The sequence below is a fragment of the Rattus rattus genome, chromosome 5 (assembly GCF_011064425.1).
Source record: "Rattus rattus isolate New Zealand chromosome 5, Rrattus_CSIRO_v1, whole genome shotgun sequence".
Classification (NCBI taxonomy): Eukaryota; Metazoa; Chordata; class Mammalia; order Rodentia; family Muridae; genus Rattus; species Rattus rattus.
The window spans coordinates 128,357,166-128,370,128 of NC_046158.1; the positions used below are offsets into that span (position 1 = coordinate 128,357,166).

Genomic DNA, 12,963 nt, shown 5'->3' on the forward strand with positions numbered 1-12,963 from the left:
TTGAAGTACACATTTGAGGGACTGTGTCTGGTGAGGGTGTTTGCACTGTGTCACAGCATGGCAGAGGAGTAAGTGACAAAACAGCACAAAGTCACTCCTGAAAAAACTAACCTGCCTTTGCAATAAAGGGCACTGATCCACTCAGTGATGGTGAGGGAATCATGACCCATCTACAGGTAAAGATTCCACACCACAATTCTAGTTGCAATCAAATTCCCCCCCCCCCCCTTGCCTTGGCATGGATAATTGTTAAGGAACAGATGAGCAGCTCGATGAAGAGTTATGCACTGCAAGAAAGGATGTTACTTGGGGTTTCATTCATCTACATCTCTGCCCCATGTCTTAATCAATCTGGAAGCTCTCATAATGCTTTGAGACAGGCAGAACTGATAAAATCATTAACCACTGCTGATTAACTCAGTCTTCACCCCCTCAAGGTCAAAGGTGAACTGTAAGGTCCAGCTTACTTGGTTCTTCTGACAATGAACTCCATCTTTTTGTTGCCACGGGGCTCACCTAGAGCTGACTTACGCATGCTATAAAAGGGCTTGACATGGAATGTGTAGATGCTCTTTTCTCATGTTATCACTCGGGAATACCTAGGGTTCTAATCACAGAAATGGGGATGAAAATCAAATATGCATTTCTCACTATAGTACAGTATCATAATGATGACAACAGACATTTCTTCCTTGTAACCCACAGCTGTGTCAGGAGTTGAAGAGAAAGGATCCGTTGACCTGCAGAGGAAACAGGTGCCTTGCTGGCTACATCTATACCAGCTCTGAAAAAAAAAACAGGAACCAGATCCATTCCTTGAATGAAGCACCATGGCCAGATTTTTACAGACCCTGATGTTCTTGGTGATCACAGTGGAATTTGTATCTAGAAGAGTCGAAGCCTGGGGCTCACCAACGATTGTAAGGCCATTCGAAGACATCCCCAAATCCTATGTCTATGTCCAGCATGCACTCTGGTATGCCATGAAAGAATATAACAAGGCCAGCAATGATCAATACAACTTCAAGGTGGTGGATATCCTAAAATCTCAGGAGCAGGTGAGTATGCTGTCTGCTCCTTGCTTCTTTATTGTCTAGTCTTCTGCTGGGGGCAGAGACAAGTGTCAAGTGATAGTTACTATATAGGAATGGAAACAAGGCCACTGGATGCCTTTATCTACAACATATCATTTCATTTTAGGGGTGAAGATGAATTAAATTTTTCTATATGTTTACTTATTTATTATGCAAAAGAAACATAAAGTATCAATTAAAATTGGTTGTAGCAACATTGAAACTGTAGGTCAGGGGCTAGCCCAGTGGTTAAGATCACTTTCTTCTCTTGCAGATAACCCAGGTTTAGTTACCATCGTCCATATGGCGGCTCACAACTCTTTGTAACTCAAGTTCTTGGGGCTCTGATGCCTCTTTCTGGGTTTTGAGATCCCCAGGCATGTACATGGTATACATATATGTATATAGGCTAAACACTCATACACAGAAAATAAAGATAAATAAAAAGTTTAAAGTGTAGGCCAGAGCTCAGAAGGGACCTCTGTGGTTTTGTGCAGTGTTGAGGGTCAGTGCATACGAGCTTGTACAGCAGCCTGGAACTACTTGCGTTCAACTAGAACATTTCCTCTGTGTTAATTGGCCTTTTGTCATGACTCGCTCATTCAGCTTGTATAGTTCCTAATCAGGGGCTATTCTTCTGTGCTAAAGAGAGGAAACCGAGTCATGGAAAGTGTACAGTGCTGTAGAGCTAGTAAGGGAGTCGAGACATAAACCCAGATCCTTGTGATTGTACTCAGGGTATGACTCTGAGTGACTGGATAGGGTGAGCAACTTTTGATTCATGCTCCATAGCAGGGAAGAGTCCAGCAAAAGGGAAAAACAAGGTACCTGAAAGGTCCAAAGTCAGAGGAATCTGGAAAACAGGGAAGGGCTGCCTTGGCATGCAGGAACTCCCTTGTCTCTTGTTTGCTGAACAATTGGGAATGTACACTAGGCCCAGGACTAGTTATTGGCTGAGTGAATTGTCACTGCTTGCAATTATTTTAACTTAGAAACACAGAGGTTCTCTAAATTATCATAATTTATGGTGGCATGAAAGCGATATACATTCAGAAAACTTGCTTTGGAATTTCAAATTTAGATATTTTCTTGAGCTACCAGTACATAGTATCATACCCACACTTATACACACACACACACACACAGATACATGCACACCTAATAAAAAAAGAGAAAATTGTTTTTTGCATTTCCAATCTGTCTGGCTACTTCATAGAATACCATCCACTAAAATAGTTTGCTCTCTCTTTCCAGATATTTTCTATGTACATAGATTATGGAAAGATTCAAAATTTCCTCGCCCTCTCCCTCTCTCCTTCTCTCTTCCCCTCTCCTTCTCTCTTCCCCTCCCTCTCCTTCTCCCTCTCTCCCTCCCATCCCCCTCCCTTTATCTCTCTCCTCCCCTCTCTGTATGTGAGATAGAAAGGAAGATATGAGGAGGGAGGGGTGTGGGAGTTGGAGGAAGAAAACAATGTCAGAGTCAGTCCTTGTCTTCTACCATGTAGATTCTGGGAACCAAACTCAGGTTTTCAAGTTTGGTGGTAGGTAGTTTTACCCGTGGAGCCATCTCACTGGTCCAATTGAGTGTATTTTATATTCATGAAATCATACTGTATTTTGTTTATTTTGCCACTCAAAATGTCACAGGAATTCACACATATATTCTATACTTTCTGTGAATATCTATATCTCTATATATATATGTATGTATGAAAACTAAATTACCATGATTATTTTTGCTCATATCTTAGCAGATCAGTAGGTTTGTTAATAGAAAACATAGTACAACGGACATGCCATTGCATTCAACATAGTCAACACTGAATTCTTTGGTTAGAGAATATATTTGTAAGATAAAGGCAAATTGCTTCTGGATGCTGCTACTCAGCCTATTTTTTTAGAGTCGTATTTGTCACGTTGGACACTGAACACAGGGCCTCAGTTAGGCTCTGGACAAAATAGATTCAGGCCCCTGCCAGTGCTGCTGGTATATGTCTCTCACTATTCATCATATCAATATTGGAACTCTCTTGACTTTTAGATGCTCATCTGTTTGATGGATATGAAAATATATCCTTTCGTATTTTTCAATACCATGAAAAATGTGTCACATACACACATAGACATGTATGTATATGGCTGTACTTATACTGTTTGCAGTTTAATTTTGCTTATGCACTCTGTAGACTTTTGAAAACACACAGCACTTAGCTTTCTCTTTTGTGTTGTTTGGATTTTGTGTCTTGCTTGAGAAACCTTCCTCCACCTACCATGAATTTAATGACCAACTGAGCATTAGGTATGTGTACACTTTTAAAAGTAAGAGTCAATTACCAGAACTCTCATCACAAAAGTGCCTCTAGGTTTCTGAAAGATGGATATAACAGAGGCTAAAGCTTTCAGTTGTTTGAGAGGGTTCCTGCAGGTATCCAGACAAGGAAGTGAACCCTCAAAGAGATAAGAATGAAAACTGTGTGCAGATTTATTTTATCAACCAGGAACAGACTTTGGGGAATCTAATGCCAGGAAGTTCATTATCAGTATATTCAAAACCCAGTAAAATAAGGAAAAAGGTTTCCAGGCAACAATCGGTTCAATTACAGGTGCACAATAAAGCTTAAGGTGCATATAAACTTTTTTTTTTTTTTTTTAACAAAGTACTTGTGACCACCAGGGTGGGTTTTGTGTTAAAAGGCCTAGAATCTAGGGTGGTTTTTGTATGATAGCATAGAGGTCAGCAGGCCATAAAGTACAAGTGACATCTCTTCTAAGGGAGGGGAGAGTTTAGAATAATCATACTGGGGAATTTGGATGAGGTCTTCCTATGAAATAAACTGTGGGTGAGGTCTGCCTCCACAGATAGCACAAAGAACACTGGGTCATTAACAAAATCCACTCTCAGTTTTCTTTTTTTTTTTTAAATATTATAATAGTTTTATAATGATTATATTAGGACTCCTAATTACACGACACACAAGCCATGATAATAATTTCAAAAGTCCAGCTCACTGGCTTCACTAATATTCATCCAAGTCAACAAACATTTCATTTCTTTTTTTTTTTTTTTTTTTTATTAACTTGAATATTTCTTATATACATTTGAAAGTGTTATTCCCTTTCCGGTTTCCGGCAACATCCCCTCCCCCTCCCCTTCCTTATAGTTGTTCCCCTCCCCACCCTCCCCACATTGCCGCCCTCCCCCCAACAGTCTAGTTCACTGGGGGTTCAGTCTTAGCAGGACCCAGGGCTTCCCCTTCCACTGGTGCTCTTACTAGGATATTCATTGCTACCTATGAGGTCAGAGTCCAGGGTCAGTCCATGTATAGTCTTTAGGTAGTGGCTTAGTCCCTGGAAGTTCTGGTTGCTTGGCATTGTTGTACATATGGGGTCTCGAGCCCCTTCAAGCTCTTCCAGTTCTTTCTCTGATTCCTTCGACAGGGGTCCTATTCTCAGTTCAGTGGTTTGCTGCTGACATTCGCCTATGTATTTGCTATATTCTGGCTGTGTCTCTCAGGAGCGATCTACACTTCTGCACTTCTTTGCTTCATCCATCTTGTCTAATTGGGTGGCTGTATATATATGGGCCACATGTGGGGCAGGCTCTGAATGGGTGTTCCTTCAGTCTCTGTTTTAATCTTTGCCTCTCTCTTCCCTGCCAAGGGTATTCTTGTTCCCCTTTTAAAGAAGGAGTGAAGCATTCACATTTTGATCCTCCGTCTTGAGTTTCATTTGTTCTAGGCATCTAGGGTAATTAAAGCATTTGGGCTAATAGCCACTTATCAATGAGTGCATACCATGTATGTCTTTCTGTGATTGGGTTAGCTCACTCAGGATGATATTTTCCAGTTCCAACCATTTGCCTACAAATTTCATAAACTCGTTGTTTTTGATAGCTGAGTAATATTCCATTGTGTAGATGTACCACATTTTCTGTATCCATTCCTCTGTTGAAGGGCATCTGGGTTCTTTCCAGCTTCTGGCTATTATAAATAAGGCTGCTATGAACATAGTGGAGCACGTGTCTTTTTTTATATGTTGGGGCATCTTTTGGGTATATGCCCAAGAGAGGTATAGCTGGATCCTCAGGCAGTTTAATGTCCAATTTTCTGAGGAACCTCCAGACTGATTTCCAGAATGGTTGTACCAGTCTGCAATCCCACCAACAATGGAGGAGTGTTCCTCTTTCTCCACATCCTCGCCAGCATTTGCTGTCACCTGAGTTTTTGATCTTAGCCATTCTCACTGGTGTGAGGTGAAATCTCAGGGTTGTTTTGATTTGCATTTCTCTTATGACTAAAGATGTTGAACATTTCTTTTGGTGTTTCTCAGCCATTCGGCATTCTCAGTTTTCTGAATGCAATGCAGGCATTTGATTTTTATCTCCTTCATTGAGGGGACACCCCTGCAAGATTAATATTCCTGGGTCTTGGAGTGCTTCTCTGTCAGTGCAGGGCCCTCTGTGCCCCCCAAAATTGTAGAATTCTTTATTCTTTCCCCTGGTCTGTCAGCTCCTGGGCTCTCTCATAGTTGCCTCTGAGAAAGACATGTGCTGTCATTTGAATGTGTCCTCCTACAAACATGTTTTGGAAAGTTAATCCCTTATGCAAGGGTATGAAGATGTGGCCCTAAGAAGAGGATTTTATGTTACAAAGAGAATTCTTACCTTTGGCATCTGACTGACTTCTCTCTCTGACAACGTGGGTGCCTGTGTGAGTGCTTACTGGTTGGCTACAGGTTAACATTGCTGTTTTCATTGCTCACTTTTCCCAAACATGAAACTCACTGATTTATTGATTTTGCTAAACTAGTTGGCAATTTTCCTTGGACACCAATTTGTTCTTAAGGGTCTTGAGGCTGGCTGCAAACTCAATCTCCTGCCTTATTATTATTTTTTTTTTGTGTGTGTGTGTGTGTGTGTGTGTGTGTGTGTGTGTGTGTGTGTGTGTGTGTATGCTCCCTCCTGTCTTTCTGTTCTCTGCTATGGTTAGATACAGTAAAAAGAATTCTGCTAAGCTCCCTGATCTGTGAATGTGGAGCCTTTACAAACCTCAAAAATTAAATACCAGTTCTTTCCAGGTGACCTAATCTCAAGTTCCAATAAATAAATGGTTAATTTTCCCTGGAGAATGCGCTTTGCTCATAATTTCTTTGTTTCACTCTGGGGATATTGCTATTATTATAAAATTAAAAACCCAGGCATTAGGGAGATGACTCAGTTAGTAAAATGGAGGCTACAAATTCATGAGGGCCTGAGTCTGAGCTACAGCATCTACTCAAATGTTAGGCATTGTAGTGCACGTCTGCAACCCCAGCACTTGGCACAAGCAGATCCCTGAGCTTCTCTTGACAGACAGCTTAGCAAAATCAATCAATCAATCAATCAATCAATCATTCAATCAATCAATGAGAGTGATCCAAGAAGACATCAACATTGATTGACTTGTGGCCTTTCAGTGCATGCTCACATGTACATATGCACCAACCCACATGAACACATACATACAGCATATCCATATATATGCACGATAATAATGACAATGTCAGTCAATAAAAGTAAAACAAGATAGACAGATGTCAAGGTAAGAATTCTCTCAAATAATTTCAAAACTTCTGCCAGGAGACGTAGCACGGAGGAAGAGTAGGAATATCTTCTAGCCCTAAGTAGCCAGTGGCATATTGGCTCATCAGAGGGGATACTTGGTGCTGTTTTCTTCTGTGAGATTTAATTTACACGACTCGTTGACAGATCACAGACAGCCTGGAGTATTATCTTGAAGTAAACATTGCCCGAACAATGTGCAAGAAAATTGCAGGAGACAATGAAAACTGCTTGATTCAAAATGATCCTAAAATGAAAAAGGTATGTGGTTGACATAAGAGGAAATTGCCCCGGTCCCACCTGTGTGATAGTGAACATTGAGAGGACAGTTAAGACATATTTGCTAATTTCTTATTTAAGCTTTCTTCATTTGAGACTGTGATAGCCAGACTGCAGTCCTAAGATGTTTCTATTATCTATCATTGACATCATCCTACCCCATTTTATAAGACATATACATACGTATGTACTTGTATCCAGGGAGACACAGACATGAGCACACATAGAGATACATATAGATGACACATAAAAGGCTTAAAGCAAAGCCAATTCATTATCTATTGCTATCTTGCATTCTGGTCAGAGTTCTTCTGGGTAACCAACCGTTCTGCTCCAATGGTATGTACTGGCAGGAATGTTCTAGACAAGTGAGTCACCACAGTCACACACAGTACTTCACAGAGGATTGGCTGATAAAGCTCGAGCTGCTCGAAGTTCATTCCTCCTGTTTGGGGCTTCTCTGGCACAAAGTCATAGAGCAAAAATCTGTCCTAGGACTAAAGGGTGTGCTGGCATATGAATCTGTCCTTGCTAAAACCAGAACTATGTCTACCTTCTTTTTACATGGGTGCTGGGGATCCAAATTTAGGCACTTTACAATACCTTCTCCAAAGTTCCCTAAGTAACTGTTCTTTATGTCTCGTTTAGATGGTGTTTTGCATTTTTATTGTTAGCTCGAAACCATGGAAGTTCGAACTTAAAATGCTGAAGAAACAATGTGAAGATATCTAATCAGCATCCAGTATACCTTGCCACTCTTTTCTTTTAAATGAATAAAGATGCTTGCAAGAGAATGGACCACCACAACTGACCTGCTGACTTTAGAGTGTGTGTGTGTGTGTGTGAGTGTGTGTGTGTGTGTGTGTGTGTGTGTGTGTGTGTGTGTGTGTGTGTGTGTGTGTGTTCTCATGTTCTTTGGAACTAGTGCTGAGAGTGTGTGATACTATTTTCTGGGGTTGGATAGCCTTCCCTAGGTGGTTCCATCATTGCCAAGGAAAGGGAATCTGTGGCTAGTAAATGGATACTACTTACAGTCTAACAAATCTCCAAGCACAAATACAGTGGCTCCATGGGGTTCCTTCTTCACCCATGAAGTTCACATGGCATGCATGGCATTAGCAAAGCACTAACAACACCTGCCAGTTGCATTATCACCTTTGCTGTCATTCATGGCCTCATTTCAGTTTCTGGTTGTTCCCTGAGAAAATCAGTTCCTACTTAGTTCACAGCAGGCTCAGGAATCCTCTGGAGTAGGCTTTATCTATCTTAAGTGAGGGTTTGAAGATGGAACGAGACAGTTGTTAGGTCTTGAGTGACTCAGTCTCAATCTGGTGAGGTTCACCAAGAATTCTCTAATGGTTTTCTGGTTGAGTTGTGTATTCTCTACTTATAAATAAATATGGGGAAGATGGCTTTATTGAGATCAACCAGAAGACCAGTTATACTTGTAAATCATTTGCGGCGAAGGCTGGTTTAGACCTACAGGTTCAGATAATCTATGTTGCCTCCAATGTCTTTCTGGAGCTAGCTGTCTGGAGAGAAAACTAAGGTGACACATTTCTCCTGGAGAGCAATATCTACTAACACTGCCTGCGTTCTGTGTGTGGTGGGTGAGGTTACTACTCATGGAATCCTGCTATGGGGTCAGACAGCAGACAATTCACCTTTGCCTCCTTTAACCTGGTGCCTGGCTGTGCTGAAGGGTTAAGTGAAATGGCACTTTTCCTGGTCCTAGCTCTGTGGCGGTTGGGAACAGGGTGTGGAACTCTAGGAGAGGAATTCTTGTAGAAATCGACTCCCTGCCCTGAGATCAGGCTGTCTTTACTATGCCTTATTGCTTCATAGTCTCACCCCCTTCTTACTGCTGTGCACATTTCCTTCTTTGCTTTTCTTCCCCCACTACACACATTACATTGGTTCTTTGTGAATTTCACATCATGCACCTTAATCCCACTCATCTCCCCATCCCTTTGCAACCACCCTTCAACCATGCCCTTGTAACCTCTCCCTAAAAAGAAAAAAACACCCATGGTGGAAGCCGTAGTGTGTGACCATATGTCCCGCAGTCTATCCTTTGTCCATACTTTTTTTTTATCTTTATTAACTTGAGTATTTCTTATTTACATTTCGATTGTTATTCCCTTTCCCGGTTTCTGGGCCAACATTCCCCTAACCCCTCCCCTCTATATTGGTGTTCCCCTCCCCATCCTCCCCCCATTGCCGCCCTCCCCCAATAATCATATTCACTGGGGGTTCTGTCTTGGCAGGACCAAGGGCTTCCCCTTCCACTGGTGCCCTTACTAGACTATTCATTGCTACCTATCAGTTGGAGCCCAGGGTCAGTCCATGTATAGTCTTTTTTTTGGGTAGTATTTAGTCTCTGGAAGCTCTGGTTGGTTGGCATTGTTGATATATGGGGTCTTGAACCCCTTCAAGCTCTTCAGTCCTTTCTCTGATTCCTTCAACAGGGGTCCCATTCTCAGTTCAGTGGTTTGCTGCTAGAACTTTTTTAGGTGTGCTGTCAAGCTGCTGACATATGCTCTCCTGTTTCTTTCTGCAGGCACTCAGAGCTATGAGTTTTCCTCTTAGCACAGCTTTCATTGTGTCCCATAAGTTTGGGTATGTTGTACTTTCATTTTCATTAAATTCTAAGAAGTCTTTAATTTCTTTCTTTATTTCTTCCTTGACCAGGTTATCATTGAGTAGAGCATTGTTCAACTTCCATGTATATGTGGACGTTCTTCCCTTACTGTTATTGAAGGCTAGCTTTAGCCTGTGGTAGTCTGATAGGACGCATGGGATTACTTCTATCTTTCTGTATCTGTTGAGGCCTGTTTTATGACCAATTGTATGGTCAATTTTGGAGAAAGTACCATGAGATGGTGAGAAGAATGCTTTAGGATAGAATGTTCTATAAGTATCTGTTAAGTCCATTTGGTTCATGACTTCTCTTAGTCTGTCTATATCTCTGTTTAATTTCTGTTTCCATGACCTGTCCATTGATGAGAGTGGGGTGTTGAAATCTTCTACTATTATTGTGTGAGGTGCAATGTGTGTTTTGAGCTTTAGTAAGGTTTCTTTTACGTATGTAGGTGCCCTTGTATTTGGGGCATAGATATTTAGGGTTGAGAGTTCATCTTGGTGGATTTTTCCTTTGATGAATATGAAGTGTCCTTTCTTATCTTTTTTGATGACTTTTAGTTGAAAATTGATTTTATTTGATATTAGAATGGCTACTCCAGTGTGCTTCTTCCAACCATTTGCTTGGAAAGTTGTTTTCCAGCCTTTCATTCTGAGGTAGTGTCTGTCTTTGTCTCTGAGGTGTGTTTCCTGTAGGCAGCAGAATGCAGGGTCCTCACTGCATATCCAGTTTGTTAATCTATGTCTTTTTATTGGGGAATTGAGACCATTGATGTTGAGAGATATTAAGGTATAGTGATTATTGCTTCCTGTTATATTCATATTTGGATATGAGGTTATGTTTGTGTACTTTTCTTCTCTTTGTTTTGTTGCCAGGATGATTAGTTTCTTGCTTTTTCTAGGGTGTAGCTTGCCTCCTTATGTTGGGCTTTACCATTTATTATCCTTTGTAGTGCTGGATTTGTAGAAAGATATTGTGTAAATTTGGTTTTGTCATGGAATATCTTGGTTTCTCCATCTATGTTAATTGAGAGTTTTGCAAGATACAGTAACTTGGAATGGCATTTGTGTTCTCTTAGGGTCTGTATGACATCTGTCCAGGAGCTTCTGGCTTTCATAGTCTCTGGCGAGAAGTCTGGTGTGATTCTGATAGGTCTCCCTTTACATGTTACTTGACATTTTCCCTTGCTGCTTTTAATATCCTTTCTTTATTTTGTGCATTTGGTGTTTTGACTATTATGTGACAGGAGAAGTTTCTTTTCTGGTCCAATCTATTTGGAGTTCTGTAGGCTTCTTGTATGTTTATGGGCATCTCTTTCTTTAGGTTAGGGAAGTTTTCTTCTATGATTTTGTTGAAGATATTTACTGGTCCTTTGAGCCAGGAGTCTTCACTCTCTTCTATACCTATTATCCTTAGGTTTGATCTTCTCATTGAGTCCTGGATTTCCTGTATGTTTTAGATCCAGTAACTTTTCTGCTTTCCATTATCTTTGACAGTTGAGTCAATGATTTCTATGGAATCTTCTGCTCCTGAGATTCTCTCTTCCATCTCTTGTATTCTGTTGGTGAAGCTCGTATCTACAGCTCCTTGTCTCTTCTTTTGGTTTTCTATATCCAGGGTTGTTTCCATGTGTTCTTTCTTGATTGCTTCTATTTCCATTTTTAATTCCATCAATTGTTTGTTTGTGTTTTCCTAGAATTCTTTCAGGGATTTTTGCATTCCTCTCTATAGGCTTCTACTTGTTTATGTTTTCCTCTCGTTTCTCTTAAGGGAGTTCTTCATGTCTTTCTTGAAGTCCTCCAGCATCATGATCAAATATGATTTAAATCTAGATCTTTTTTCTGGTGTTTGGATATTCAGTGTTTGCTTTGGTGGGAGAATTGTGCTCGATGATGCCATGTAGTCTTGGTTTCTGTTGCTTGGGTTCCTGCTTACCCTCTAAATCAGATTATCTCTGGTGTTACTTTTGTTCTGCTATTTCTGACAGTGGCTAGACCGTCCTATAGGCCTGTGTGTCAGGAGTGCTGTAGACCTGTTTTCCTATTTTCTTTCAGCTAGTTATGGGAACAAAGTGTTCCGCTTTCGGGCGTATAGTCTTTCCTGTCTACTGGTTTTCAGCTGTTCCTGTGGGTCTGTGTCCTGAGTCGACCAGGCAGGTCGCTTGGAGCAGAAAAGTTGGTCTTACCTGTGGTCCCACAGCTCAAGTTGCTCATGGGGGACTGCTTTTGAGCTCTCTGTAAGGGCAGCAACCAGGAGGACCCGCGCTACCTTTTCCAGGAGCCCCCGTGCACCGGGGTCCCAGATGGCGTTAGATGTTTTTCTCTGGAGTCAGAAATGTGGGCAGAGTGCAGTCTCTTCTGGCTTCCCAGGCATGTCTGCCCCTCTGAAGCTTTAGCTCTTCCTCCCATGGGATTTGGGTGCAGAGAACTGTTTATTGGTCCCTTCAGGTCCGGGTGGTATCTGGAGTGCGGGGGACCTGCAGCTCCAGTGCCCCTATCTTCCAGTTCCCAGAGGCTGTATACAGTTTCCTCTTGGGCCAGGGATGTGGGCATGGGTGGCAGTATTGGTGGTCTCTCCTGCTCTGCAGTCTCAGGAGTGCCCACCTGTTCGGGCGGTGAGCTCTCTCTCCCAAAGGGTTTGGGAGCAGTGAGCTGCGGGCTGGGACCAGTGAGCTGTCCGTACTTGTTTTAAAAAAAATTTATTGATTTATTGTGAATCATGCACCCCACTCCCTCTCATCTCATCCTCTCATATTCACCCTTCACCCTTGCAACCTGCCCTTCCAAATAAACACATAGAAAGAAATAAACAGAAACAAAGCATAGGAAACATCTCATCATGGAAACTGTAGTATGTCGCAGTGTGTATACTGGGACACATCCCAGTATCTTCATTTGCAAATGTTCATTGCATGAGCCATTGTTCTGGTTCTAGATTTTTGGCTTCTTTGACACTGTCAGTATAAGATCCTCACTAGGATCCCTTTAGGTTATCCTGTTATTGTCCTTTATCATGAAGATCCTGCATTTTTGGATCAGCAGGACTGGCCCTTTCACACGGCCCAACCGTTCTCAGATGATATTGATTTTGGGGTGGGTCAGTTCAGAGCTTTTGATCCTGAGCTGGTAGCATGCTGGCTTTTCCTTATCTGAACCATCTGTTTTCCACCTCCCATGCAATGCAGTAGGGTGAGCTCTCCAGTACTGCTCTGGCTAGGCCAACCAATGCTATCATTGGCAGAAGGCAGGGTCAGTACGCCTGCACGCCTGCTCTCAGGGACAGCTCACCCATACCAATTGCCTCCAGAGCCAGCTCCACTGTGCTGCCCACTCAAGGCTTGGGTCCCACTTTCTCAAGTGCTGGAGCCTTCC

General features: G+C 41.9%; 1 protein-coding gene across 1 annotated transcript; it reads left to right on the plus strand.

The window, feature by feature from the left end:
* Nucleotides 1–830: 830 nt before the first annotated feature.
* On the plus strand, nucleotides 831–7,683 carry LOC116900674 (cystatin-13). Its single transcript, XM_032902379.1, has 3 exons — nucleotides 831–1,058; nucleotides 6,820–6,933; nucleotides 7,600–7,683. The coding sequence occupies exons 1-3, from the start codon at nucleotides 831–833 to the stop codon at nucleotides 7,681–7,683; spliced, it is 426 nt and encodes a 141-aa protein (XP_032758270.1).
* Nucleotides 7,684–12,963: the final 5,280 nt, after the last annotated feature.

Excerpts from the sequence above, each read along its gene's own strand:
- LOC116900674 (XM_032902379.1), top strand. The coding sequence starts at position 831 with ATGGCCAGATTTTTACAGACCCTGATGTTCTTGGTGATCACAGTGGAA. Across the intron at positions 1,059-6,819 it reads TCCTAAAATCTCAGGAGCAG|ATCACAGACAGCCTGGAGTA; the intron begins GTGAGTATGCTG and ends ACTCGTTGACAG. Across the intron at positions 6,934-7,599 it reads ATGATCCTAAAATGAAAAAG|ATGGTGTTTTGCATTTTTAT; the intron begins GTATGTGGTTGA and ends TGTCTCGTTTAG.